The 24,823-nt window shown below is 37.9% G+C and overlaps 3 protein-coding genes and 2 long non-coding RNA genes across 5 annotated transcripts; 2 read left to right on the forward strand and 3 right to left on the reverse strand.

Moving 5' to 3' along the window:
• Nucleotides 1-34: 34 nt before the first annotated feature.
• Nucleotides 35-6,109, forward strand: LOC126378935 (mitotic spindle assembly checkpoint protein MAD2B). The gene is made up of 2 exons (XM_050027473.1): nucleotides 35-5,195; nucleotides 5,701-6,109. Exon 1 carries the CDS (start codon nucleotides 219-221, stop codon nucleotides 816-818), a length of 600 nt encoding a protein of 199 aa, XP_049883430.1. The 5' UTR covers nucleotides 35-218; the 3' UTR covers nucleotides 819-5,195; nucleotides 5,701-6,109.
• Nucleotides 799-2,211, reverse strand: LOC126378522 (gamma-butyrobetaine dioxygenase-like). The gene has a single exon (XM_050026943.1). The coding sequence runs from the start codon at nucleotides 2,209-2,211 to the stop codon at nucleotides 901-903; it is 1,311 nt and encodes a 436-aa protein (XP_049882900.1). The 3' UTR covers nucleotides 799-900.
• On the reverse strand, nucleotides 4,865-17,302 carry LOC126378298 (sulfite oxidase, mitochondrial). The gene is made up of 11 exons (XM_050026493.1): nucleotides 16,947-17,302; nucleotides 16,015-16,184; nucleotides 15,636-15,747; nucleotides 10,579-10,757; nucleotides 8,601-8,754; nucleotides 8,056-8,239; nucleotides 7,727-7,858; nucleotides 7,241-7,433; nucleotides 6,770-6,970; nucleotides 6,358-6,530; nucleotides 4,865-5,167 (listed from the first exon to the last, which is right to left on the reverse strand). Exons 1-11 carry the CDS (start codon nucleotides 16,970-16,972, stop codon nucleotides 5,039-5,041), a joined length of 1,653 nt encoding a protein of 550 aa, XP_049882450.1. The 5' UTR covers nucleotides 16,973-17,302; the 3' UTR covers nucleotides 4,865-5,038.
• LOC126379125 (uncharacterized) lies at nucleotides 10,634-15,384 on the forward strand. Its single transcript, XR_007568263.1, has 2 exons — nucleotides 10,634-10,764; nucleotides 14,941-15,384. It is a non-coding gene; the product is annotated as an uncharacterized LOC126379125 (long non-coding RNA).
• On the reverse strand, nucleotides 11,685-14,934 carry LOC126379143 (uncharacterized). The gene is made up of 3 exons (XR_007568267.1): nucleotides 14,479-14,934; nucleotides 13,807-13,846; nucleotides 11,685-11,979 (listed from the first exon to the last, which is right to left on the reverse strand). It is a non-coding gene; the product is annotated as an uncharacterized LOC126379143 (long non-coding RNA).
• Nucleotides 17,303-24,823: the final 7,521 nt, after the last annotated feature.

Here is a 24,823-nt window from a genome sequence, read left to right on the forward strand (position 1 = left end):
ACATTAGCTGTCACTGTCACCGCTGTCACCAACCGACCTAAACAAAAGAATCGCGAAAAAAGACCCGCACCCACGGACATAGCGCTAGTGTCGCGGTGTCTGCGTAGAATTATTATGACTCATCAATTAGTTCCATTAATTCCCGCGGGACTTCTTTCGTGACGCGTACAAGTTAATTATTTTACTTTCTTTATGTTATGTCGTTTTCTTGACTAGTTATGTTTCGAGACGAGATGGACAACTGTTTTATAGATACAACAATAGAGTTTCTATCTGTCGCTTTTCACAATATACTATATTACGCTTCAATCTATCCAAGAAGCATTTTTGAAAAGAGAAAGAAGTACAGTGTCGTTATTTACCGTTCTATGCACCCAGAGGTAAATCAGTATATCGATTTATGCCTTAAAAGCATAATGCACTGTCTGAAGAGCGGACAGCTAAGTCGTATAGAATTTTCTATAACGGACAATACTTACACACCAGTGGTAAAGTTCGTATTTGATTTGGACAAAAATGGCCAATTCGATGGCTCTACAGACGCTTATTTGGTTCAAACTGAGGAAAATTTTCGCGCCTTCTGCCTTATCATGTCATCAATGAGCCACAGATTCAATAATTTACCAGAAGACTGCAGCTTTACTATACATCTGCATACAAATGAGTCTGCAGCAGTAACCATGGCAACTAATCCTGACTTGGAGGACTTTCCTCTTGTAGAAGTGGATGAGGTTGAAGAAAGCACAAATAAAATTTTACCTCTAAGAAGATTTACACTAAGAAATTATAGTCTGGATGCATATATAGAAATAAGGTAGTTTTAATGATTATTACTATATGTTATGTATTATTTATCACTATACCAAATTAATTTTTTTTCAATTGTACAAAACTTTCAATTTAATAAATTCCACTTTGATTTTTCAGTTTCACTTTTAAGCATCTCAATCTTGAATATATCTCATCCCAGTCCACATATGCTCCTATAAGCTTTCTTACATTACTATTATTATCTTCGTAAGCATTTCGTCCATGCAACAGTCGTATATTATCAAATGTTAAAATATCCCCAGCATTTGTTTTGAATCTCGCCATAAACTTGTGGTTTAAATCATAAAATAACTTGTGAGCTTTATACCAGGGTTGCACATTTTCCAATGGTCCTGGAAAGAAGCTGCCACGTTGAGGAATTGAGAAGTTTATCCTGGTGACCTCACCATGCATATCTAAACAGATTACAGGAGCTCTGTGTAGTTTGAAAAATTCATTCCCATCTTCTACACCTATATCACTCCACTCTATTTCTGTTTCAGTTAAAAGTTGGTATTCCTTTGGGTGGTTCTGCTTTATATATTCTGCTACATAGTAAGCATCGGAGAGCAGATTTTCCCCACCTTTACTCTGAGTCTGTACCAGGCAATGCAGCATGTTAACCCCAGGGCAGTATTCATAGTATGGCAAATCTATGTGCATTTGTAAGTTGTTAGACAGATAAGCAACATTGCTTGTGTTGACAACATGTTGGACTACGAATTTCACACCGTAATGTGTTCTTCTTGTGAAGCCAATCTTCTCCACAACTTTGTCAATAGCAGCCTCATTGTCTGGAGTATTTTGGATCAATGCTACACCAAAAATAGAAAGCTTTTCAAGCCAATTGTGAAGAGCTTCATCTGATTGTATTATCTCATTATAATCATGTTTACTGCATATATCTTGGAACTGGTCACCTCTCCAAGTTTCTTTCTTTGATTTGTAGATGCTTTCAGTATAATTCTTCTGTCCGTCAGGAGTAAATCTTCTGAATTTTAACCAGTCCACTCCGTATTTGGACTTGTGTCCATCTTCCCAGGTAACTTCTATTGTTTTTCCATCTTCAGTTACGTTTTGTGGAACAATGTTTATGTTGAAGTTGGTCCAATCAATAGTCCTACTTTTGGCTGTAGAATGAAAGCAGTGTTCACATTGGCAGTTGTCCCTGAGCCAGACATGAGGGAATTTTAAACTTTCACCACAAATTTTTATTGTTAAATTGTTGTCTACTTGTTTTTTTAACAATAAACTTGAATTGTGGACCTCTATTTGTCGCTTAGCAGAATTTGTTAAGATTTTAAGAATATTTTGTGAACTTTTGATCCGGTTGAGAACAAACATGATTGCCTTCTCAGACTGGGTAATGACGACAAGTGTGAGATAAAAGTTAGTTGACATAAAACTGTTACAGTTTGCTGTTGTGAGATAACGCGTAACAGCTATAATTATGTAGTAAATGAACTATTATCAGATAAGTAATGAGAGCCTTGTCACTGTTTGATCTGTCATAATTGTTATATTTTATAGTAAGATTATAATTGTACTGTGAATAGATGTAGGTACACTTATGGTGTGTGTGTATGATGACAACCATACAAACTTACTACAATCTGATAAAATAAAAATGTTTTTATTTAGGTAATCAACATTTATTTAAATAAAAAAGAAACAATTGTATATAACAAGGGATATTATGCCTTAGTTAACTTTTAAAGTCTTAACAAGTTGTAGCTAGCTACTTACTTAAATAAAAATGAATGTCTGAAATCAAATTCACAACCAATAAATACACTACAAATTATGCTCATATTTTGACTATGAAATCGAGTACTTTTTTGAAATGATTATAATTAAACAACCACCTAGTAAAAGTCCTGTTTTATAAATAATATAACATTAGCATAGGATAGGTTATGCAAAATACACTTCTCATCAAAAAAATCGAAACACCTTGCAAGTTTACGTTTTGTCAGGATTATCAGAAAAATGTGTACATTTAGGAATAAATGTTAAATGTCGTTTAATAGTGAGTAATATGAGCTTATCAAATCTTAATGTTAATGTTCTAAATTTAAATGAATTTTTCATAGGTTTCGTATTTTGTTAAATGAGTCATTTTTATTCCGTATGGAGTATAAAGGAAATGGATAAAACAACACACGTAAATGAAAAAAAAAGCTAAAAAACGTTTATTTAATAACTTGTATTCACTCCCCGAGCTCTAATTACTGCTTCCATACGGTTCTTCATCGATCGGATGAGAGTCACGATCACATGCTGTGGTATATTGTCCCATTCCTCTTGGATTGCATCTTGCAGCTGGCTAAGTGTTTCTGGGGCAGGATCTCTTGCTCGAATTCGTCTCTTTAATTCATCTCACAGATGTTCAATGGGATTCATGTCCGGGCTTCTTGCTGGCCATTCCATAATAGAGATATCGACTTCGTTAAGATAATCTCGTACGACGCCCGCGGTGTGAGCCCTAGCATTGTCGTGCATGAATATGAAGCCGTTGCCAATAAAATGTGCATAGGGCATCACATGAGGCTCGAGACACTCTTCGACGTACCGATGACAGTTTAGTGCAGGCAGACGTGGCCCAGACACGAAAGCAAGCTCTGTCTTACTGTCGGCGCTGATTCCTCCCCAAACCGTCCACGCACCGCCACCATAGCTGACCTTTTCTTCAATGCAGCATTGTGCATAGCGTTCTCCGTCTCTTCTGTAGACCTTGTTCCTTCCGTCGTTACCATACAGCATAATTTTACACTCATCAGAAAAGAGAACTTTGCTCCACTGTAGGTATGACCAATTTAGGTGCTCACGTGCAAAGTTAAGGCGCGCTCTTCGATGGTCTGCAGTTAATTTCGGCCCATTTGCTGGCTTATGCGGTACCAGTCCACGATCCTTCAACCTTCTTCTAATTGTAGAGTCACTTACAGCCACCCTTCGTACAACACGAAGCCGCTGCTGCAGTTGAAAAGCGTTAAGGCGTCGATTTCTTAAAGAAGTTGTTACAATAAATCGATCATCTCGCTCAGAAGTGACCCGATTCCTGCCAGATCCTGAACGGCGCGTGAACAAACCAGTCTCCCGATAACGTTTATAGACTCTATGAACAGATGACAGGCTTAGATGCAGTCTTGCAGCCACAACACGCTGACTAAGGCCAGAATCCAGCAATGCCACAACTTGGGCGGCTTCTGTGGGCGAAGTATCCATACGTTTTAGAAAAAAAACCTTTTTTCAGACGTCCCAAAGTCACAGTATTGAAATAAAAAACAAAAAGTTTAAGGATAGGCGCCAATTTTTAGTTTTTAAACGCTAAATGTACTCCAACCCTAAACACACATTTGTCTCAAAACAGTGATTCATTTCGTTTATAAGATAAACAAATGAAATTCTAATTTTGAATTTAGAATTTTCGCTTATTACTGTAATGGCCAAACTGCCAGCTATACATTTATGTATTTTTTTTCATCGTATGAATTCTTTTTTGTGTTAAATTCGGACAGAAACAATGAAAACGGAAGTGTTTCGATTTTTTTGATGAGAAGTGTATGTTGCTAGGTAGGTACATGGTAAATACGTTAAATGAGTATGAGATAACACAACCTAAGTTCGTGACTAATAAAAGTAGGTACTTAACAAAAATGTATTTTTTGATGTAAACTCTGAAGTAATCAGAAGATAACTTGCAGTGACTGTTGACACGAAATCTAAATTAGATATTATAAACCTTATGGTCAGCCTATCGCTCTTAATGATTGTTCATCATGTTAGAAAGGACACTCTCTTTTTTGGGAGTGGAACATGTTCTACTGGTCAAAGCCCTGGATATAACTCGCGTCAAGAACCCGTCCGCCGGGACAGGCTTGTCTTCATATAAATACTGTAGCTGTCTGCCCGCGAAAACGTCCGCGTCATGAACTTTAAAAATCATACAAATTTTTGCAAGGGGTTTAGGGTTCAGGAATTTAGCAAAATCCGTTCTTAGTGAGCACTTAGTGAATTATAATATGACGCACCAGTATAATAGACAATGGTCCTGATTGATGACGTATTATAATTTATTTCTGGTGTGTTGTGTTGTATAGGTAGATAAAATATCACCACACAGTTCATATCCACTTGAGGACTTTGTATCAAGTGCCTGCAAGTTGCCTTCTGATTACTTGTGGCTCTTTCGGCCCCTTTGGGGGACATTAAGCGAAAGTGTATGCATCTAATGTTGTAATTGTACTTTGATCTTGTGATAGGCGTTGCTGAGCAGGCCACGTATGTTCCAGATGTGTTCAAAATTCTCCGGTTGAGTGTTCAGATTGGTGTCCGTCGCCTTCACCCATATCTCCACCTTTGCGAAGAATAACCATTTTAAGAAAGTTAGTAAATAAACAGCCTTTATTTTATCATGCATCTCGAATAAGGCCCGTATGGCCTTAATAGCTGTAAACATCGTCCATCGGCATTTCGTCATAAAAATCATCAAATCAAAATTTATTTATTTTGAGGAAGACTTACGGCCATATACATTTTCTAACATAATAACCAGACAATAACTAAAGGCTAATTACAAGTCTCCACCTAATAGTGGCTAAGTTATTTACCCTTTTACAATTATAAAATCAAGAATTAAGTAAGTAGGTTAAAGCAGGTTAAGTAAGGTAGGTACAAACATTTGACGTTCTCAAACTAGGGCTAATAAGTCACTTTATGATCAATGTTACACAAAAACCAAATTTTTTTTTGTAAAATTGATCATAAATGTGTAAATAAATTTTTATTTACACTGCAGCATCAATAAACATTCTTGCGAAAAAGCTCACTCGCGCCATATTGACATTTCGTTCGTAACGTTCATAAGCCGATTCCTCTTTATTGCTCCAGAGGGTAGTCCGTAGCCGTATCCCAAGTGTCGTACTATTTCAACTGCAAGGTCAATGACCCGTGGGCGATGTCAACACGTGACTATAGTCCGGCAATCTCGTGCGCGACCCTCCTGCTCCTCCAGCCGAAGCGGCAACACGTGCTTGATAATCTGTACTACTTTGAGGGCGACGCACACGAGATTAATATTTGAGGATGAGTAAGGCTATCTCAAGACAACTTAAGGAGGTTGTGCATAAATAATTAATGAGCAAAACACGGAGAAATCAAAGAGAAGTGACGAAGAATATCAAACGGAGAGTGAAAATGAAAGCGATATGGAAATTGATTTATAATAAAACAATCTATTAATATTTTAGTTTTCCTAATAATTGGTCCTCAAGCATAATAATAAAAATAAAATAAAATAGTTCTATCTTTTTATTCCCTCCTACATATTATATTACGTCACAAGTAAGTACAACTTATTGCAAGATTTATCCTGGCACACTTCTCTACGTGTGCAGCCGTGTTCTAGAATGTCAAAAGGATGACGCGCTACCCCGTCTCCGCCACCGTCTGTCGCCCCGCAGGAGGGTCGCGCACGAGATTGCCGGACTATAGTTGCTTTGAAGCGTGCGAGCCTGCATTGGTGGCGCGCACTGCGCTACCACGTACCTCGGTCTGTCCGCTGCGCACGGGTACGTCGGCCTGCCACAGCGTCCAGGCGTAGTGCGCGCGCGGCGGCGCGGCGTCCCGGGCCGCGGGCCGCGCCTCGCGCCAGCTGGCGCCGCCGTCACACGACACGTCCACGCGGAGGATGGCCGCGCCGCCGCCGGAGTACGCGTAGCCTAGGCAACGGGGATGTTTTTTACTTTATAATAGTTATTAATTAACTAGAGGTAGTAAGTAGCAAAAGTATCCATTTTGAAAGAAAAGTTATTTAAGGGATTTAATTTTAAAAAAGATGACCTTGACACCAAGGTTGGTGAGTTCGGTCTTTGATCTTACAATCACTACTCACGCGACAGAAGAATTCACATCCAATAACAGGACGCGAGAGACAAACTTTATAGTATCAGAGTGTTACCTTCAACCCGTATGTGGCCGGCGGTGACCGGCACGGTGTCCCCGTCGCCCGGCACGCAGATGGCGGAGGTGACGGGCAGGCTGTACAGCGGCGGCGCGCGCTCGAAGTCCGCCGTCTCCCACGTCACGCTCGGGTTGAATGACCGGTAGTCCTTGCGGTGCCAGTGCGACTCGCTCTCCTCTGTTGATACCCTTATTGTGTCTGGAAAATAAAGGTACATTAATGCTGCGTATCCATTTCATCGGACTGTGAACGAATAAACCAGCACAAGACCGAATCTTGTTAGGATATTTGTTTATCTACTGAGCACAGTTCTGTGGGAACGTATACAAAAGTAAAAACAAATGGTCCAGTCTAATTTCACAAAAAAGTTTTTAAGACGCATAACTTTTTTTTTTAGGGAACATAAAAATGGCGGGAGCGAGTCTGTTGTGAGCGAGGCTGTGTGTGACATGTCAAAATCGATCATACCAAGCCACTTAACACTGCGTACAGCCGGTGCTCCTGGAACTACTGCTCGCAGCGGCGCGCCGTGGTCTGGCGGCAACGGCTCTCCGTTCATATGCGTGGCTAGAAGAACTCGCGCGTTGCGGTCCAGAGCTTGGTGGAGAGGAATCGATGTGCTGAACTTCACGCCTGTCGCGTCTATGTCTGCGCCTTCTAGCTGTTGGAGGGTTATTAATGAAAGGGATTATTTAAAGTGATTGCGTTGGAAATTCTGTCACCTGTGTAGGTTTTTTAATCATTTTGATTTTTTGACTAATCTCGCTGACAAACTGCGTGATCAGCCGGACAGTTGATTCTGGGTACCAAATTGTTATAACCACGTAACGAATCAGGTTTTAGACTTTGATTAAGTTTCTTATGTAGTTTTGATGTACAACATACTGGTGAATTCTCTCGGCAAGTGAAATCTGTTTATACAGAAGTCTACTCATAAAGAAAACTACTACTCACAATGACATGTTTTCCTTCGACGTCACTCTCATCGACCCCGCACTGCAGCAGTACATCCCGTAGCAGCACACCGGTCCACACCGCCGTACCAATAGCCCCCGTCGTCCAGGCTATACCTTTCACTTGCTTCACCTGTCCCATACAAATAAGCCGCATTTCCATTTAGCCGAAGCAGTAATTTCATGAGGCCTGATTAAACTGGCCTGGTTGTCTCATGTGCGGCAAACCTAATAAGGCCCACTAGGAAGTCGGTGTAAGACAAGATAAAAGTACGTGGATGTCGTTAGTCTCACTACAATTTCTTGGCTCCCTAATTGAGGAATTCGTACCTTGTTCATATCGGTGCGTCGGTTTCCCGCGCACATAAGCGTAGCGCGCATGGTGACAATTGGAAACCGGTTGAGATCCGTCAGAGAGAACCGCCGCCGCACCGCGCCCGTCACCACGCACACCGAGTGCGTCTGCGCCTCGCACTCTGGAACAGGCATGTGTTGACGGACGTAAAATAACTCGCTGGAAACAAAGATATAACTTCATGTTGGTTTGTTTCATTTCTTGCTGTGAGAAGCATTCAATATGGATCGGAAATGGGAAAATGTTTTGTGGATGTGCTTTGGTTTGGGAGTAATTCGAGATGATAAGTAAATCTGACGTCGTTATTTTCATAACTTTCTAATTTTACACAGTACACCCTAACAGGGTGAGAAGAGCAACAATTCATTAGAAAACATATTTTTTATATTGGAGGAGAACTACACAGTTTTGCAAAATGTTGAAGAGGAAATGTTTTGTCGATTTTAAGACATAATCGGTTGAACGCCTGTTATTTGCTCACAGTTCAGTTACATACTTAGAGCGAATAATAGTTACGTACTTGGGCGTATCGAGAGAAGCGACGAGGTGTTCCGGCGGCGTCTCTGCGTTGAACGGCCGCCGCGTCTTCACCCGCAGCCGCGCATCGCGAGCCGGCTCCTGCGCCCACATGCTCTCGTCAGAGTGATCCACTATGTCGTCCGAGTGCAGGTTACCTGGACATAATTATGTTCAAAGTAATTGAAACACTAGATTTTTGCTACCTTATAAGGCAAGGTAAATAGGAAAATGGTGTTATGAAAATACAGATATGTTTCAGAAATTTATAAAGTGGTGTTTACCTGAAGGGCACAGCTAGATGTTATAGACCGGTGAGCATGAGACAAAGAAAACTCCCTTGAATTTGTACAATGTATATTTTACAATTATAATTATGGAAGTACAACCATGGGCAGGTAAAAACCCTATGGAGGGAGACAGGTCGCGCTTTGGTCCGTCAGGTTAATTGTCACTCCGTAACAACCATGGGATATCACTATATTTAAAAACACTGTCCGTACACCTGTAGGCACCTCACTTACTCGAGGACCTCCGACTATCAAGCCTACCTGAGGCGTTCCGGAATACCGTACAGGTGATGCGTTGAGGCCGGCTCAGGCCAGGGCGTGCTGGACGATGGCGGCGCAGCGGGCCAACTGTTACGCAGCTGGCGGGCTGCACGTCCACCGGTCAACCTCGCAGTCCTTCACCGGGCCTTATCCGGAGTGTTGACAAAAGGAGAGGCGCGGCACATCCACATGCGCGCCGCACAAAGAAAAGCTTCGACGTGCAAACAACCAAGGCAAGCTCCGCCGTAATGAAGCTTGGAATAACTCTCCAATGCAGAAGAAAACAGTAGCAATCTTCATTCACAAAATTTGTTGAAATAGTCTGATCCAATCATAAACTTCTTCTTACATTAATACTTGCAAAACGTTAGAAAATTAAAACGTTAAAACTTTAAAGAAAACAAAAACAACTCCATCTGCAACAAGGAATGGCAATGATTAGCATGTGGTTCAGCTGACAGCGTGGCAAGGCAACTCACGCGTGTAAAACAAAGAAAATAACTTACAGGTTCATCCGGGATAGTTGGGCATCGCTCGGATGAAACCTAAACCCACCCACTGGACCTTCGGCGATGGGATTTCAGTGATGTTGCTGAAAACAAGGACCTCGAGGTTATCACAAAGTTGGTGCAAAAATATGCACGAAGAATTGCGAGGACTCACCATCTCGGTTAAGCTGTTTATTTAAATCGAGACATCGGCTCTTGATGTCGCCGATAAATCGTGGCTTTTAATTTGCCCACATTATTGTTACGGCAGTGGAGTCTCCGGCGCTCTCGCGACGTCCCCACTTTCCATAACCTGTCTCTCAGCTCAGCCAGCTGTCAGTCTGACACAAGAACCACGAACAAAGTTGCCAAACTAGAAAAAATCTACCAAACCATAAATTCGCCGAATCAACGACAACAATCGATCGACTTGTTTGATCCCAAAATTTAAACAATATATAATATATCAAAAATAAATGTTGCAGATAATTTTAATATACCAAATTTTGAAGAAAATAAAATAATTAAAAATATTCGGGCCCATCGATAACCCTGCAGCGCCATCCGTGATTTCCCGCGGGTAAAACATTAAAACAACGTTATCTCGCAAGAAACCACTAGATGTCGCTACAAGGCTCGTTGGTCCGAAATGCTTCGTTACATAATTCATAGACAAACACAGCTAAGAGTCACGTTATCAACGGTTGGGCAGAAACGCAGAATCCCAAGCAATTAGAAGGCAACTTGCCCTTAGTGATAACTTTCTAAAATATACATTTTATTATGGTGACAGATTGTAAAGCGAAACCTTATAATTTAGTGTGCCTATCGTGTTGGAAAGGAGATAATTCCAACGGCGACTTTTTCGTTTTTATTCACTTCCAGTTATGCATAGACGTATGTGTGCTGTGGGGTTTTATTCCAATAAATAGCATAAGTTTACCTATCCTATATTTTTCCAGTAAAGCATGGACTTCCGTAGTATTGTGCATGCCATAGACGTTCCAAAATGGTTCAATACTCAGTCCACCAGCATTGAGGATCTGCTCCCCTCCCGGGTGCGATGGGAGGAACTTAGTGACGTCATACACGCCCTCTTTATATGTCACCCAGAAGTTGTCTCTGTAATGTTAATGTCTCAGAACAATAACTAAAGCATAGAAGGAAGGCTAAAATAGCAACAGAACTCTATAATTCTGCTCTACTTTATCTTACGGAACTGGCGTAATGTTAGACAAAGACGCATATACAAAAATTGTTTCGTAATTTCGTAGGTTGTCACAGGTTTTTCATTGCCTAGTGTTGGGTTTCACTTTAGTAATATGTCGATAAAATTTAATTTACTTACAATTAATGTCGATATATTTTTTTTCAAGATTTCTTTTTGTAGGATGCAATTATCTTCTTCTTGATGAAAGGAGACTCTGTCTCTGATAGGTAAGTATCTAACCATTTTTGGATTATATTGTCTGGTTTATATTAGTTTGGAGCTGCAGCTCACATTCAGGAAGGAAAGAAAATAGCCAACTGTTATCGTTTCATCGGTAAGTATTTTGTAATATTCGAATTTATTTATGATGTCATCCGCCGTGCACTGGTGTCGATCGACGTGCCGTGCAAATTGGAACCGCCGCCGCCGGGTCTAAGCCGCACAGACGGTAAGAGGCCCGATGGGGTCACGCCATAGACATAGAAAAGAGTATGGACTGGAAATACCTACAGAAAAAACGTGCCACTCTGTAAACATAAAATGGCGGTCTTTACTAGGGCTACAAGCTGTTTCAATACTAGGATTACCATACTCGTACCTACTAGATATAGCATTATACTTAAAAAAATACGGCATACAAGTATTCATAAGAGAACAGAAAGGGAAAGTAAAAGGTAGGTAGGTGGTGTACTGTATCTTTCGTGTAAAACTTGTAAGTATTGTATGTTGTGTGCAATAAAGTATATTTGTATTTGTAAAGGAAGGTTTAGTCAAGATTTATCTAAGTCGCTTACACAAATCTATAACATTCATTACATTCTTAATTGGGCGCAGTTCGTATCAACCTGGAGTGTTGGAGTAGGAGTAAATAAGAACACGAGGTAAAATGAAATATAAATTAGATCGTAAATCTGTTCATTTTCATTAGCAAGTATTTATTTCACACGTTATTAATTATGTACATTATATTTACAATAAATACAAATTTATTAATTTCTAAACAGCTTAGAAATTAGAAACTGTCTTTGTGACACCCTGTCACAATGTTTTTTTTTTTTCATTAAGTCGTTTGATCTTGAGGCGGGACTTGTTCAGCTTTTCTTTTAAATTTTTCATCTCGTCTTCTTGAACTGACTGAAATAAAGTTTAATAATAATGTTAAAATACACTTCTCATCAAAAAAATCGAAACACTTCCGTTTTCATTGTTTCTGTCCGAATTTAACACAAAAAAGAATTCATACGATGAAAAAAAATACATAAATGTATAGCTGGCAGTTTGGCCATTACAGTAATAAGCGAAAATTCTAAATTCAAAATTAGAATTTCATTTGTTTATCTTATAAACGAAATGAATCACTGTTTTGAGACAAATGTGTGTTTAGGGTTGGAGTACATTTAGCGTTTAAAAACTAAAAATTGGCGCCTATCCTTAAACTTTTTGTTTTTTATTTCAATACTGTGACTTTGGGACGTCTGAAAAGAAGTTTTTTTTCTAAAACGTATGGATACTTCGCCCACAGAAGCCGCCCAAGTTGTGGCATTGCTGGATTCTGGCCTTAGTCAGCGTGTTGTGGCTGCAAGACTGCATCTAAGCCTGTCATCTGTTCATAGAGTCTATAAACGTTATCGGGAGACTGGTTTGTTCACGCGCCGTTCAGGATCTGGCAGGAATCGGGTCACTTCTGAGCGAGATGATCGATTTATTGTAACAACTTCTTTAAGAAATCGACGCCTTAACGCTTTTCAACTGCAGCAGCGGCTTCGTGTTGTTCGAAGGGTGGCTGTAAGTGACTCTACAATTAGAAGAAGGTTGAAGGATCGTGGCCTGGTACCGCATAAGCCAGCAAATGGGCCGAAATTAACTGCAGACCATCGAAGAGCGCGCCTTAACTTTGCACGTGAGCACCTAAATTGGTCATACCTACAGAACCGCCACCATAGCTGACCTTTTCTTCAATGAAGCATTGTGCATAGCGTTCTCCGTCTCTTCTGTAGACCTTGTTCCTTCCGTCGTTACCATACAGCATAATTTTACACTCATCAGAAAAGATAACTTTGCTCCACTATAGGTATGACCAATTTAGGTGCTCACGTGCAAAGTTAAGGCGCGCTCTTCGATGGTCTGCAGTTAATTTCGGCCCATTTGCTGGCTTATGCGGTACCAGTCCACGATCCTTCAACCTTCTTCTAATTGTAGAGTCACTTACAGCCACCCTTCGTACAACACGAAGCCGCTGCTGCAGTTGAAAAGCGTTAAGGCGTCGATTTCTTAAAGAAGTTGTTACAATAAATCGATCATCTCGCTCAGAAGTGACCCGATTCCTGCCAGATCCTGAACGGCGCGTGAACAAACCAGTCTCCCGATAACGTTTATAGACTCTATGAACAGATGACAGGCTTAGATGCAGTCTTGCAGCCACAACACGCTGACTAAGGCCAGAATCCAGCAATGCCACAACTTGGGCGGCTTCTGTGGGCGAAGTATCCATACGTTTTAGAAAAAAAACCTTTTTTCAGACGTCCCAAAGTCACAGTATTGAAATAAAAAACAAAAAGTTTAAGGATAGGCGCCAATTTTTAGTTTTTAAACGCTAAATGTACTCCAACCCTAAACACACATTTGTCTCAAAACAGTGATTCATTTCGTTTATAAGATAAACAAATGAAATTCTAATTTTGAATTTAGAATTTTCGCTTATTACTGTAATGGCCAAACTGCCAGCTATACATTTATGTATTTTTTTTCATCGTATGAATTCTTTTTTGTGTTAAATTCGGACAGAAACAATGAAAACGGAAGTGTTTCGATTTTTTTGATGAGAAGTGTAGTATATGTACAAAATAATCTATAAAAATAAAAGTAAAATATATCTAAGTGCATTGTGCAGCTGGTTGAATTATACACTCTATATATGTATATCATGTTAAAAATATAAAAAAAGAAAATTATTTGATATACCTTTTCATGTAAATCCAGTCGACACTTTTGGATTTAATATCTGAAATCAAAGATAATAATAATTTACTTATATAAAACGTGTACAACTCATAATTGTTTAGACATAAAACAACTACAGACTTAGTATATACTAAGTTTATTAAGTACATAATAATATGTAGTTGAATGATAGATAGTATAAACGTGTTGTGATAACATGATACAAATATCTTATCTATCTATCCAGCAGTGAGATGATGCAGGCTAGGCTGAAATTTAAATTTAAACACCATTTCATCTGTCTGATCTATAATGTTCAATGTAGGAATAGCATCGTCTCGAAGACGCCTCCACTTTGAATTAGGAACACACATAAATGAATCCGCAGTAAAATGTTTCGAGCAAATACGGCTGTACTTATTTGGAATCCAATTTCGTCTATTAATGCGAATTATCCATTCTTTCTCTTTGTTATCGTCTACAGGAAATCTAAAAATTAAAAGTATCGATAATTTTAGTACATCACTATGGACAATCAACATAACCTCAAATCAATTCCGTATTCATCGATGAAACGTATAATATAATGGATATCTCAAATATTTTATGCTACAAATCTATTCAGCAAAACATATTACTTTCCTAAAATTGTTCAGCAGTTCACATTTCACTAGAAAATTACAAAAAACTTACCGATGAAACGACAGAAGTTGTTGGCTATTTTCTTTTCTTCCTGAATGTGAGCTGCAGCCCCATACCACACAAGACATAATGTCACACAGTCGAGACACTCAATTATTTGATATAAATAAAAGTTTCTTTCCATTTATTTGGAAAAATATTGTTAAATTATCACTTAAAACAATCTGAACACAAGACACTCGTAAACACAGTTGACGCGACCGTGTCAAATAGTTCGGTAAATATAAGTAAAATCTTCTTATGTATGTTACTATGTATTTGGCCGAGTTAAAATGAGTCCAATAGGTCCAAATGACATTTCATGTTGTGACAACCTCGGAAAAAATGAAGCAAAGAGCGAATCATTTGTCCTTTTCTCACTCATAGTTTGTGTCGTAAGCTAGAAGAGAGCCGGTTTATAGTTTCTGAATTCTTATTTTAGCCTTCCTTCTATGCTTTAGTTATTGTTCTGAGGTTAATGTACTCCCATTATAGTAGTCCTTTTTTTTTGTTTTTTTTTCTATATTTTTTTTTAAAGGAAGAATTGTTAATGGTTCTGTTTTTATAATGAAGTGTCATCGTCTGAATCTCTCGAGTTGCTTATTATTAGGTATTTTGTGTGTACTATTTATATAAGTAGGTATATATGCTAGGTTATGTATATAGGTTAGGTATATATTATATTTGTAAGTATGTTATATATTTATTTGCATGTATTTGTTGTTAAGTTGTATGCATAGTTTGTACCCGCAATCTTTCAAATTTTTTTTACCTTTTCCTCACCTTATGGTTGTCTGGAAGAAATCGCTTTAAGCGATAAGGCCGCCATTTGCCATGTACTTAGTTAAGAGACTTTTTGTAATTATTTCTTTTTATTTTGGTGCAATAAAGTGTATTTGTATTGTATTGTTGTCAAAAGTATGTAACATTTTAAGCTATTGGTTCCAGAGTATGATGGGGACGGGGGGTTCGCAATCTTTGGAAATTTGAATGGCTATAAGCACTAAAACCTTCACCAACCTATGCTGAACCACTATATGAGGTATGTGCTCAGTAATGGGATAGAGTGTAGTCTAAACTATTCAGCCAAACAGTGACCAAAGCAGGCTCACTGACCAGTCTTTTACGCCATGATAGCATCTATAATACTTTAAATAAGGTTTACTAACATGGTGTTATGTTTGCTGACTTCCTCTGCCCTGTAGGTAGGCAGGTCTGGCCTCTTCTTTCCAGCTTCAACTTCTTTGCAGTCATTTCTTTTGTTCTTATTTTCAATTTGCTCTGAAACATTATATATACACATATTTTTTTTAAATGAGAATGAGTTGTAGGAAAGCAATATTCTTCCTTTAAATTATTTTGAAATTGTTCAACAGTGTTACTTATTCTTACACAAAAAAGAACAATTAGATTCATCACTCATAAGGCTGATAGATTTTATATAGGGTTCATGTTTTAAATTATGTAGATTGTATTTAGAGTTCACAAAATGAGAAAAATGCTGGAAAAAATACAAATCATATTTTTGATAAAAAAAATGTATATTACCTGTCATAGCTGATCCTATAAGTACAGAGCCTAATAAGGCCATAGTAGTCACCTCACTATACTTTTTGTAATTATTGTACCTATGCTCTCTGTCCCCCTGTCTTTCATTGTGGAGGCCTCTGACTATGATTGGGGCATAATTAACTAATTTATTCTGCCGAATAAATGTTCTGTAACAAACATTAGAAGATTAATATAAACACATTTAAGTTTTAAAACTGCTATACAGGGTGTTAGTGACATCGTAACGAAAACTTTGAGGGATGATTCAGACCATGATTCTGAGTTGATATCAAGTGGAATTTTCCGTCGCAAAAGTATGGATAGGAAAATAATTAAAAAAATACACAAAAAATTCATGAATTTTTTGACAGGAAATTCCACTTGATATCAACTCAGAATCATGGTCTGAATCATCCCCCTCAATACTCGTTACGGTGTCACTAACACCCATACCTACTTGTATGGCTACCGTATGTACTTGTACGGGGTGTAAGTGACATCGTAACGAATACTGAGAGGGATGATTCAGCTGATTATTCTGAGTTAATATCAAGTTGAATTTTCCATCGCAAAAGTATAGAATTGAAAATATTTTAAAAAAACTAAAAAAAATACATGATTTTTGCGATGGAAAAATCCACTTGATATCGACTCAGAATCATGGTCTGAATCATCCCTCAAAGTTTTCGTTACGATGTCACTAACACCCTGTATTTTGTAGGTTTTACCTAAATAAACTTTTTTTTTTTCAGGATTGATAAAGTAATTAAGTAAATCAATTAAGCATTTTTATGTTTGCATTCAGTATAATAATGCCAATCTTATTATGTGTCTTAAAAGTTTTCGTCAATTTTGATATATATATATTTAAGAAATACTGAAGTGAAAACACAGCACGCCGGAATGTCGGAGAAAGTTGACATACATACCTCAAAGTACCACTTCTGATAGACATATCTGCGAATTTCACAATAAAAAAACGATCACAGAAAAATAGCTAATCAAATCGTTAGCTGTTTACTGACTGCATGATACCACTCGGTCAGGCGACCAAAACAGTTTGCTAAAGATAATTATGACCTTGGTCTTATCAATTTGTATACAAAACTATTGATAGGTAACCAACTTTTATCAAATATATTATTTTACTTTTAACAGTTGATAGAGGCAACCGCATCGAAACAGTTTAAAAGATACAATATTCTAACTGGTTTAACTTTATGGTTATTTAAAAACTTTATTGCATTTTTCGTTTCGGTTGCACCAGCTGACTACAATGCGTGCGAATGACAGATGGGATGACACTCGCAATGACACTAGATAATGTTGCCAATTTTAAAACATTGTAAACAAAAAAGAGGAGTCTTAACCGAGTACAAAACGAAGACGCGTTATTTTTTGTACGGTGAGTAGGTCTACCGATTATATTATAATTACCTAATTAATTGGTAAGAAATTAGTCTAAGAATACAATTTCTGAAGAAACGCATGACAGTGATTATGTAAACTTTAGTTTTCAGGCAAACTTACGTACCTATAAATTGTCTTAGGTATACGTAATCTTACGTAATACATTTGCCTTGTTTAACTGGTCTGCAATATATTGCGTATATTATGTTCCTACAGATTAGATAATATGAATAGGTAATATATTTACCTAAATACTCCTACCTGCTCGTACCTAGATAGACCAAAGGTAGACTTTTATTTCTGTCCTAATGAGTTTTTAAAGACCTCTTGCATTAGTTGTTTATGTATTGCATGAGAAAATATTTAAATTGTGAACTTTTCTAGTCACGAAGTGCGCAGAAGGAAAAGCATTGCAGCGGCGAGGGCTACTACTTATTCTAATGCATTTTGTAATTTAAGTTTGAGATAAGTAAGACCCATTTCGGACACCCCATACAGAAGTCTCGTTCTTACGGCCATTTAGACTAAAGTGAGACCACGGGTCTGTTTCATAAAACTTATAATAATATTGTAACAGCTTTATATTAGTTACACACATAATATAACATACATACATGAACAGCCCATATACGTCCCACAGCTCTGCGCAAGCCTCCTATAAATCAACCGGAGATGGTATGGAGCATAATCCACCACGCTGCTTCACATACATTGTCGAAAGTCGAAACCACTTTGTGAGACTATCCTTTGTTTGGTAAGGACTTTTCAGGCTTGGTCATCTGATTGTCTGAAAAAGTAAGATGATTCCGTGCTTCGGTGGGCACGTTAAGCCGTTGGTCCCGGCTATTATCCGCAGTTACGCAATGAACCAAAGACCAAGTATAGAATAGACGGAGCGTATTTAAGACGAAACAAAAACATAGGTTTTGTCTTTCGCACTAATATGAGCCGTTATAAGTTAAAAAGAGATAAATAACTGTTGTCGTAACGTCTTATGTACTCGCGTGCCGGTATGTTATAGAAACGTACTTATTCAAAACCATACTTGGTCCTTGCAATGAACGGTCACGAGTACTAATATGTATATACACTTTGAAACCATGTCACAATAACTTGTTTGACAAATTAAACCATCAGTCTCATTAAATGACAATTATGATAGTGCGGCAGGGTTCTAAAGTGGGTACATGATATTGCTCATGACTGAACACAAAATTTTATTGTCGTTATAATTTACAATATTGTAAGTGGGTTATGAAACCGGCCCCTGCGCAGTGAGAAGTATTGGTGCAAAGAGTACATAATACGTTCTATACGTAAGTAGTAGGTATACCTATATTATTGTTTCAATATTCTATGTTATGTATTTTATCTTAGTAAGTAAACAAGGCGAATTAATTCTGCAGATTGCTCCGTCAAACGAATGACGGATAGCAGCGATACTTCACAGGGAATGGATTTTACAAAACTCATTGAAGCCGTCTTTGTTCACGCTTATCGCTAGTTACGAGTTAGGTACGATCTGGAGGTCCGGGTTCGATTCCCAATGGGGACATTGTCGAAATCACTTTGTGAGACTGTCCTTTGTTTGGTAAGGACTTTTCAGGCTTAAATCACCTGATTGTCCGAAACAGTAAGATGATTCCGTGCTTCGGAGAGCACGTTAAGCCGTTGGTCCCGGCTATTAGCCGTAAAAACACCTCCACCAACCTGCAGTGGAGCAGCGTGGAGTATGCTCCATACCCCCTCCGGTTCATGGAGGAGAGGTCTGTGCCCAGCAGTGGGACGTACATAGGCTGTTTATGTTTATGTAAAAAAATGTGGTAATTTTACCCGAAATGAAAATTAAATGAAATTTGGGTGTTTGACGTTAAGTACGTATTATATTCCGTAGTACGGGCCTAATCAAGCTAACTTGGCCCCTTGCCTAGCACCCATACCTTTTTTGCTGTGACTTATTTCAGATTTGTCGCAAATGACATTAACAACTTGGCCGGACAAATGGAGAGTGCTGAGGGCTCTCACCCGGTACAAAATTTAAGTTAACCTGAAGGTGAACTTCGGCTCAGGGCGTCGTCTGAGAGGATAACATTCGAAAGAATTAATCGTCCGTAGTGGGTCGATAGCAATAAGCGCCGACCACGCCGGCGGGGTCGGTATCGGGGTTTTTTTAACCCCCATACCGCGCCACGTAGATACCTAAAATAACACTATTTTGCTACAATATTTCAATCTACCACAGCAATATGATAAGTCAATCAAAAATGTGAGTTTCGTCGAAGATTGTGAGGCATGCAGTGCTATGCAAGCAGAATACTTGTGGGGAAATATTATCACTCACATCAGCTACGAAATGACATTGAACATTCTTCTAGGGATATTAATATACTTAATATAAGTAATAACTTTGTGTGTATAAGTCTAACAGCCTCTGTGGTCTAGTGGTTAGAGCGTTTTTTTTTTTTTTTTTTTTTTTTTTTTTTTTTTTTTTTTTTTTTTTACTAGTACCCCTGCCGCACAGGATAGGCAGGGTCCTTATCAAGGCAGACATATCTTACGCTTCTATGTAATATTATCTAGTTTGCCCGCAATAGGGCCCTACACTGCGCTACACTTTCATTCCGAGTCTCTATTATCATACCAGTTCTCGCATTTATGCCTCTCGCACTTTTATCCATCATCTTTCATTCTGTCATTCCTACGGCCCTATTCTACGATTTATAATTAGGAAGGAAGTCGGTACACAGGGGTTTATTTATTTTAACAACTATACACAGCTTTATTATTATTATTATTTCCAGGTGGTACAAAATATTTAAACAATGACTTAATGCTAACAATTTGTTCTTAGGTCTAATTTCTTATGTCTAGTTTTAAGTAATGACTAATAAAGTATAATCATTATACAATTTAGTCATTTTTTACCTTAACTATTTCTATTGTTTACTATTCTAACAATTTTTATTACATAGTTGACAAATGGTTCACAGTATTTCTTGTCACTAATTATGTGTTCTAAATTGCCTACTTCCATTTTATAACCTGTAAGCTGTTCCAGATTAAAACGGTCTCGGTCGTGAACAGGACAGTGCACTGGTTAGAGCGTTAGGCTCACGATCTAGAGGTCCGGATTTGATTCCCGATGGGGACATTGTCAAAATCACTTTGTGAGACTGTCCTTTGTTTGGTAAGGACTTTTGAGGCTTGAATCACCTGATTGTCCGAAAAAGTAAGATGATCCCGTGCTTCGGAGGGCACGTTAAGCCGTTGGTCCCGGCTATTAGCCGTAAAACACCTTCACCAACCCGCAGTGGAGCAGCGTGGTGGAGTATGCTCCATACCCCCTCCCGGTTGAATGAGGGGAGTCCTGTGCCCAGCAGTGGGACGTATATAGGCTGTTTATGGGTGTATGTATATAAGTACTAAGTATCTATGTTGTGTACTCAATAAGTTTTAGTAAACTTAAGAAAGGATTTAAAAATACTAATAGCAAGAAATTATTATTGTTTAATTAGGTGTAAACAATGACTAGGTACGATCAAAAGCAAAAGTCCAATCAGTTTCTTGCAAAGTAAAAAATTAACTGGTTGCACTTAAGACCTCCTGGTTATCTGTCGTTTCTGTAATAGACCAATAACACCTACAAAAACATAAATTTTATAATTATGACAACTACCTAATAGTTCAAAATTTCACTACTGTTTACAAATTCGCTGGGCTCAGTTATTTCACTTTTGCTCTTTGATTGTACGTGTGGGTTCCTACCTATATAAGAGAGGATCATTTTTGAAAGAAAGGACGCCGCCACACACAATCAATACAAAAACATCAGACTCCAAACTTAAAAACGAAAAGCAATGATGCTGCTTATTGATCTTCAACAATTTTATACATGATAATTACGTTTATTAAGATTTCTTCTTAATGTCTTGCTTTGCTCGTGTCTACCATCAGAATGGATGTCCCAATTTCCAAAACCCTGGAGGGAGTATTTTCTTCCCGCCTCCGTCACATTTTACGTTTTTATATTTGCGCGGGAATATAACTCACCAATCGCGTGCTACCTCCACAGTTAATATCCCTACAGATGGCGACACTGTTAATCATAGACTAAATACCGCAGAATAATAACTAAATACTGTGGTGACTCCGCTATTTAGAGCATAGATTAATAACTGATAACTGGACAAGTGTTATAAAATATGTTTGATTTCTTTAAAATCATGACACGTTGAATAAATGATTCTGATTTCTGCTGATCGGAATGTGCTTATTAAAAAAAGTATCTGTGATGTTGAGGCATGTGTGGTGTAAAATGATTGGTTTCCTTCAAATACCTAACAGTTTTACAGAAATGTGAAATATTGAGCTGCGACTAGTGGCTTTTCCTCCAATATTCGTACTTCCTCGCCGCGATATTGGTTTCGCTAGAACGTAGAGAATGCTACGACTATCTAGCATTGGTTAATTAACGGTTGAGATGTTTGCAATTCCACTACGAATCGCATTCGCTTTGATAGCAGCTCGATTTTTACATTTCCATCGGCGTTATGCAAAATTTCCAGGCAATATTTCGTTTGATTGCTCTTTTATGTGTTCTCCAAAATGAAACTAATTAGTCTCATCTGCACCATTGATGGTGCAGGTCAATGGTGCATACGGTACAACGGGTCCAATGATTACATGCATAGCAATTTTTGTTTTGGTTAACTTTGCCCTGAAAAGGAGCAGGTAAAGGGATATAGCCATACGGTGATGTTCTTCTTTTTCCTTTTGCCCATTTGAGGGTCAGGCTAAGATCATAAGACCATGCTGCCTAGTCTTCAGTACACGGTGATGTTGTTGTTGTTTAAATTCGCCTTATAAGTATGTATAAGGCAGGCAAAGATCTGAGGACCATACAGCCTTGACTTTAGTAATTTAATATTCGAAGATCACGATCAAAATAAGCCTAAGATCCTGTCCAGGTGAGGCGTTTTACGCGCGTTGTTATACCACAGAGTACTTAATATCGTACTGATACAGACGCACATCTCCGAGCATGCAGGAATCTATAAAGTAATCAAATTACTCTGCGGTATGACAACGCGCGGAAAACGCGTCATCTGGACAGGCTCTAAGCCTTGTCTTCAGTTTTCAATGAATGATGAAATAAAATACAGATAAAAATAAACAATGTTACTACAAAACACTAACTAAAAATAAACTAGGTTTGAAATAATATTTCGCGCCACGAAAGAAGTCGGCGGATTTAAATGAAACTAACTTGACAAGTCATAATAATATTCTATGCAGAATCTGCGACAGTAGCGCCGCGGCCTTCGGGACTTCTTTCGTATACGGATTATATTTTAAACATAGTTTATCTTTTAGTCTTTGTTTTGTAGTAACACTGTTAGACTTTCTTTCCGTAGACCTCTTGTAACAAATCTCTGTGAAAAAGAGTCCCCGGCGCATCTTGTCACAACCGACGGTGTGTAGCGACATTCTACAACTGATATTGCACTTTATTTGACTTTATTCCCAAGTAGCAATCAAGAATTTTGATTAAGTCATATATGTCTAAACTTTAGCTAAAGTGAGATTTATCCAAATCAAATAGGACTTATTAGGACTTCATAAATTCATTTCCTTCTTTAATACTATATAGTTTTCAACAAATCCTACTTTAGATAATTTAGAATACACAAAACCAAGTTAAGTATTCACAAAACTATTTAGTCTTATCTCAGCCTAATGTTAAGTCTACAAGTATTCTTTTACTTTACTCAGATTATTTAAAGGCTCACTTAACACTAGATTGATTTAGTGAAGTATCAGTTTAGTCTTGTAAAGTAAAAATTGATTGCCTAGATATACTTAAGGCAATTTTTATTATTTGTTGCTCCTATACAAGACTGTTTTATTCTTTTTTGACTACAATAAGTAAAACATAAGAAAAGTCTATTCAATGGACGATAAAATCGAAATAGAAGCAAGCAGAAAGATGGATGAAGACCAAATAATAAAAGGATCTGGTGGTTTTCGAAGGCAGAATATTAAATACAGAAAATTAACCTGTGATAATGCACATCCCACTGTTTTTGTTAGCGATGCGATATCTTCTTCATTGCCATCATTTTTTTTATATCGATTGGTATAACACAATCATTTAATTTTGGCAAAAAAATCGTAAATTCCTGTTTTTCAAATCCGATCCAGCGTGTGGCGGCCCAGGTACCTACGTCTCGCACAAATCTTCTCAAAAATGACTAAGCTAGTCTAACCTAGTCTAAGCGCACCGCAACACTACACCATGAAAAATCGAGTTTTATATTAAAACCTGCTAAGTTCAAATATAAAATTAGGTACCTATTAGTCTAATAATAAATAAATCCAATCAAAAACATAAATGTGAAATGAGAGCCAAGTTCAATATTATGCAATGCTTTGGTTGTTGACTTCAACGACAAAAGAAGTGAGATCTAAATGGATGCCAAGTTCAATGGTCAGTCCTGAAATTTATTTATAAGTAACAGTATAACATATCATATCTTCTTATAACATAAGATAATATATTGTAGCCTAAGGTCTGTCTTATTGTAGGTAAGTACATATCTTCGTAACGCGTGGGTCCTTTTAAAAGGACAAATTCAAAACTAAAAGTCGACTTTATAGGTATAAAACATTTGAATACCTATTAAACTCGTTTAAGATTCACGTTAAGTTAAAAAAAAATAATATGCCAGTAAAATGGATGAGAGTTGTGTTGTATCGTGGGCGAAAAGCTGACAACCTATCACCGCTAAACACATGTTCCAACTTGCTTACCTACCCTTAAAGTACTTGTCGAATGTGGCATCAAGTGGTTTTATGATCACTTAGTGCTCTGCCTACCCCGATAGGGCATACAGGCGTGATTGTATGTTATGTTAAGTTAATCTACATACCTACCACAAAAAGACCGGCTGTCATGAGTTTTGATTACTTACTGATTCTTACATCTATATTTAGGTACAGGCACTAATTAGGTATTTATGTTAAGCGTTCATGATGGAATCTAATTATTAAAAAGTTGCCAGTTTTTTTATTTTTTCCTTTATATTCATCTAATTACCTATCTGCATACCAAATTTTAACTCTCTAGGTCATCTGGAACTGGGTTAGAGTTTTGATAAAAATGAGTCAGTCAGTCAATGATAAAAATGAGGATTTTGGACATATCTAAATAACCGTTTGAGATAAGCTTATGAAATTTAGAACACTTATATATGTATCTCACAAGTTTCAATATATGAGCCAAATTTGATACGTTTCTGTGAAATAGTTTTTGATTTATGAGGGGGTCAAAAGTGGCTCCAAATGGTTCGTGTAATAATACACACGGTGCGGCTCGCCAGTTCTATTTCTTGAACTT

This window comes from Pectinophora gossypiella, chromosome 2 (genome assembly GCF_024362695.1).
Source record: "Pectinophora gossypiella chromosome 2, ilPecGoss1.1, whole genome shotgun sequence".
In the NCBI taxonomy this organism is placed as follows: domain Eukaryota; kingdom Metazoa; phylum Arthropoda; class Insecta; order Lepidoptera; family Gelechiidae; genus Pectinophora; species Pectinophora gossypiella.

Bases quoted from the DNA above. Each gene is read 5' to 3' on its own strand.
- LOC126378935 (XM_050027473.1), top strand. From the start codon at position 219: ATGTTTCGAGACGAGATGGACAACTGTTTTATAGATACAACAATAGAG.
- LOC126378298 (XM_050026493.1), bottom strand. From the start codon at position 16,972: ATGTCTATCAGAAGTGGTACTTTGAG. The intron at 15,748-16,014 runs GTAATATACATT...ATAATGTTTCAG, and splicing joins TATAGGATCAGCTATGACAG to AGCAAATTGAAAATAAGAAC. The intron at 6,971-7,240 runs GTATGATCGATT...TTTATTTTCCAG, and splicing joins ACGCAGTGTTAAGTGGCTTG to ACACAATAAGGGTATCAACA.
- LOC126378522 (XM_050026943.1), bottom strand. From the start codon at position 2,211: ATGTCAACTAACTTTTATCTCACACTTGTCGTCATTACCCAGTCTGAG.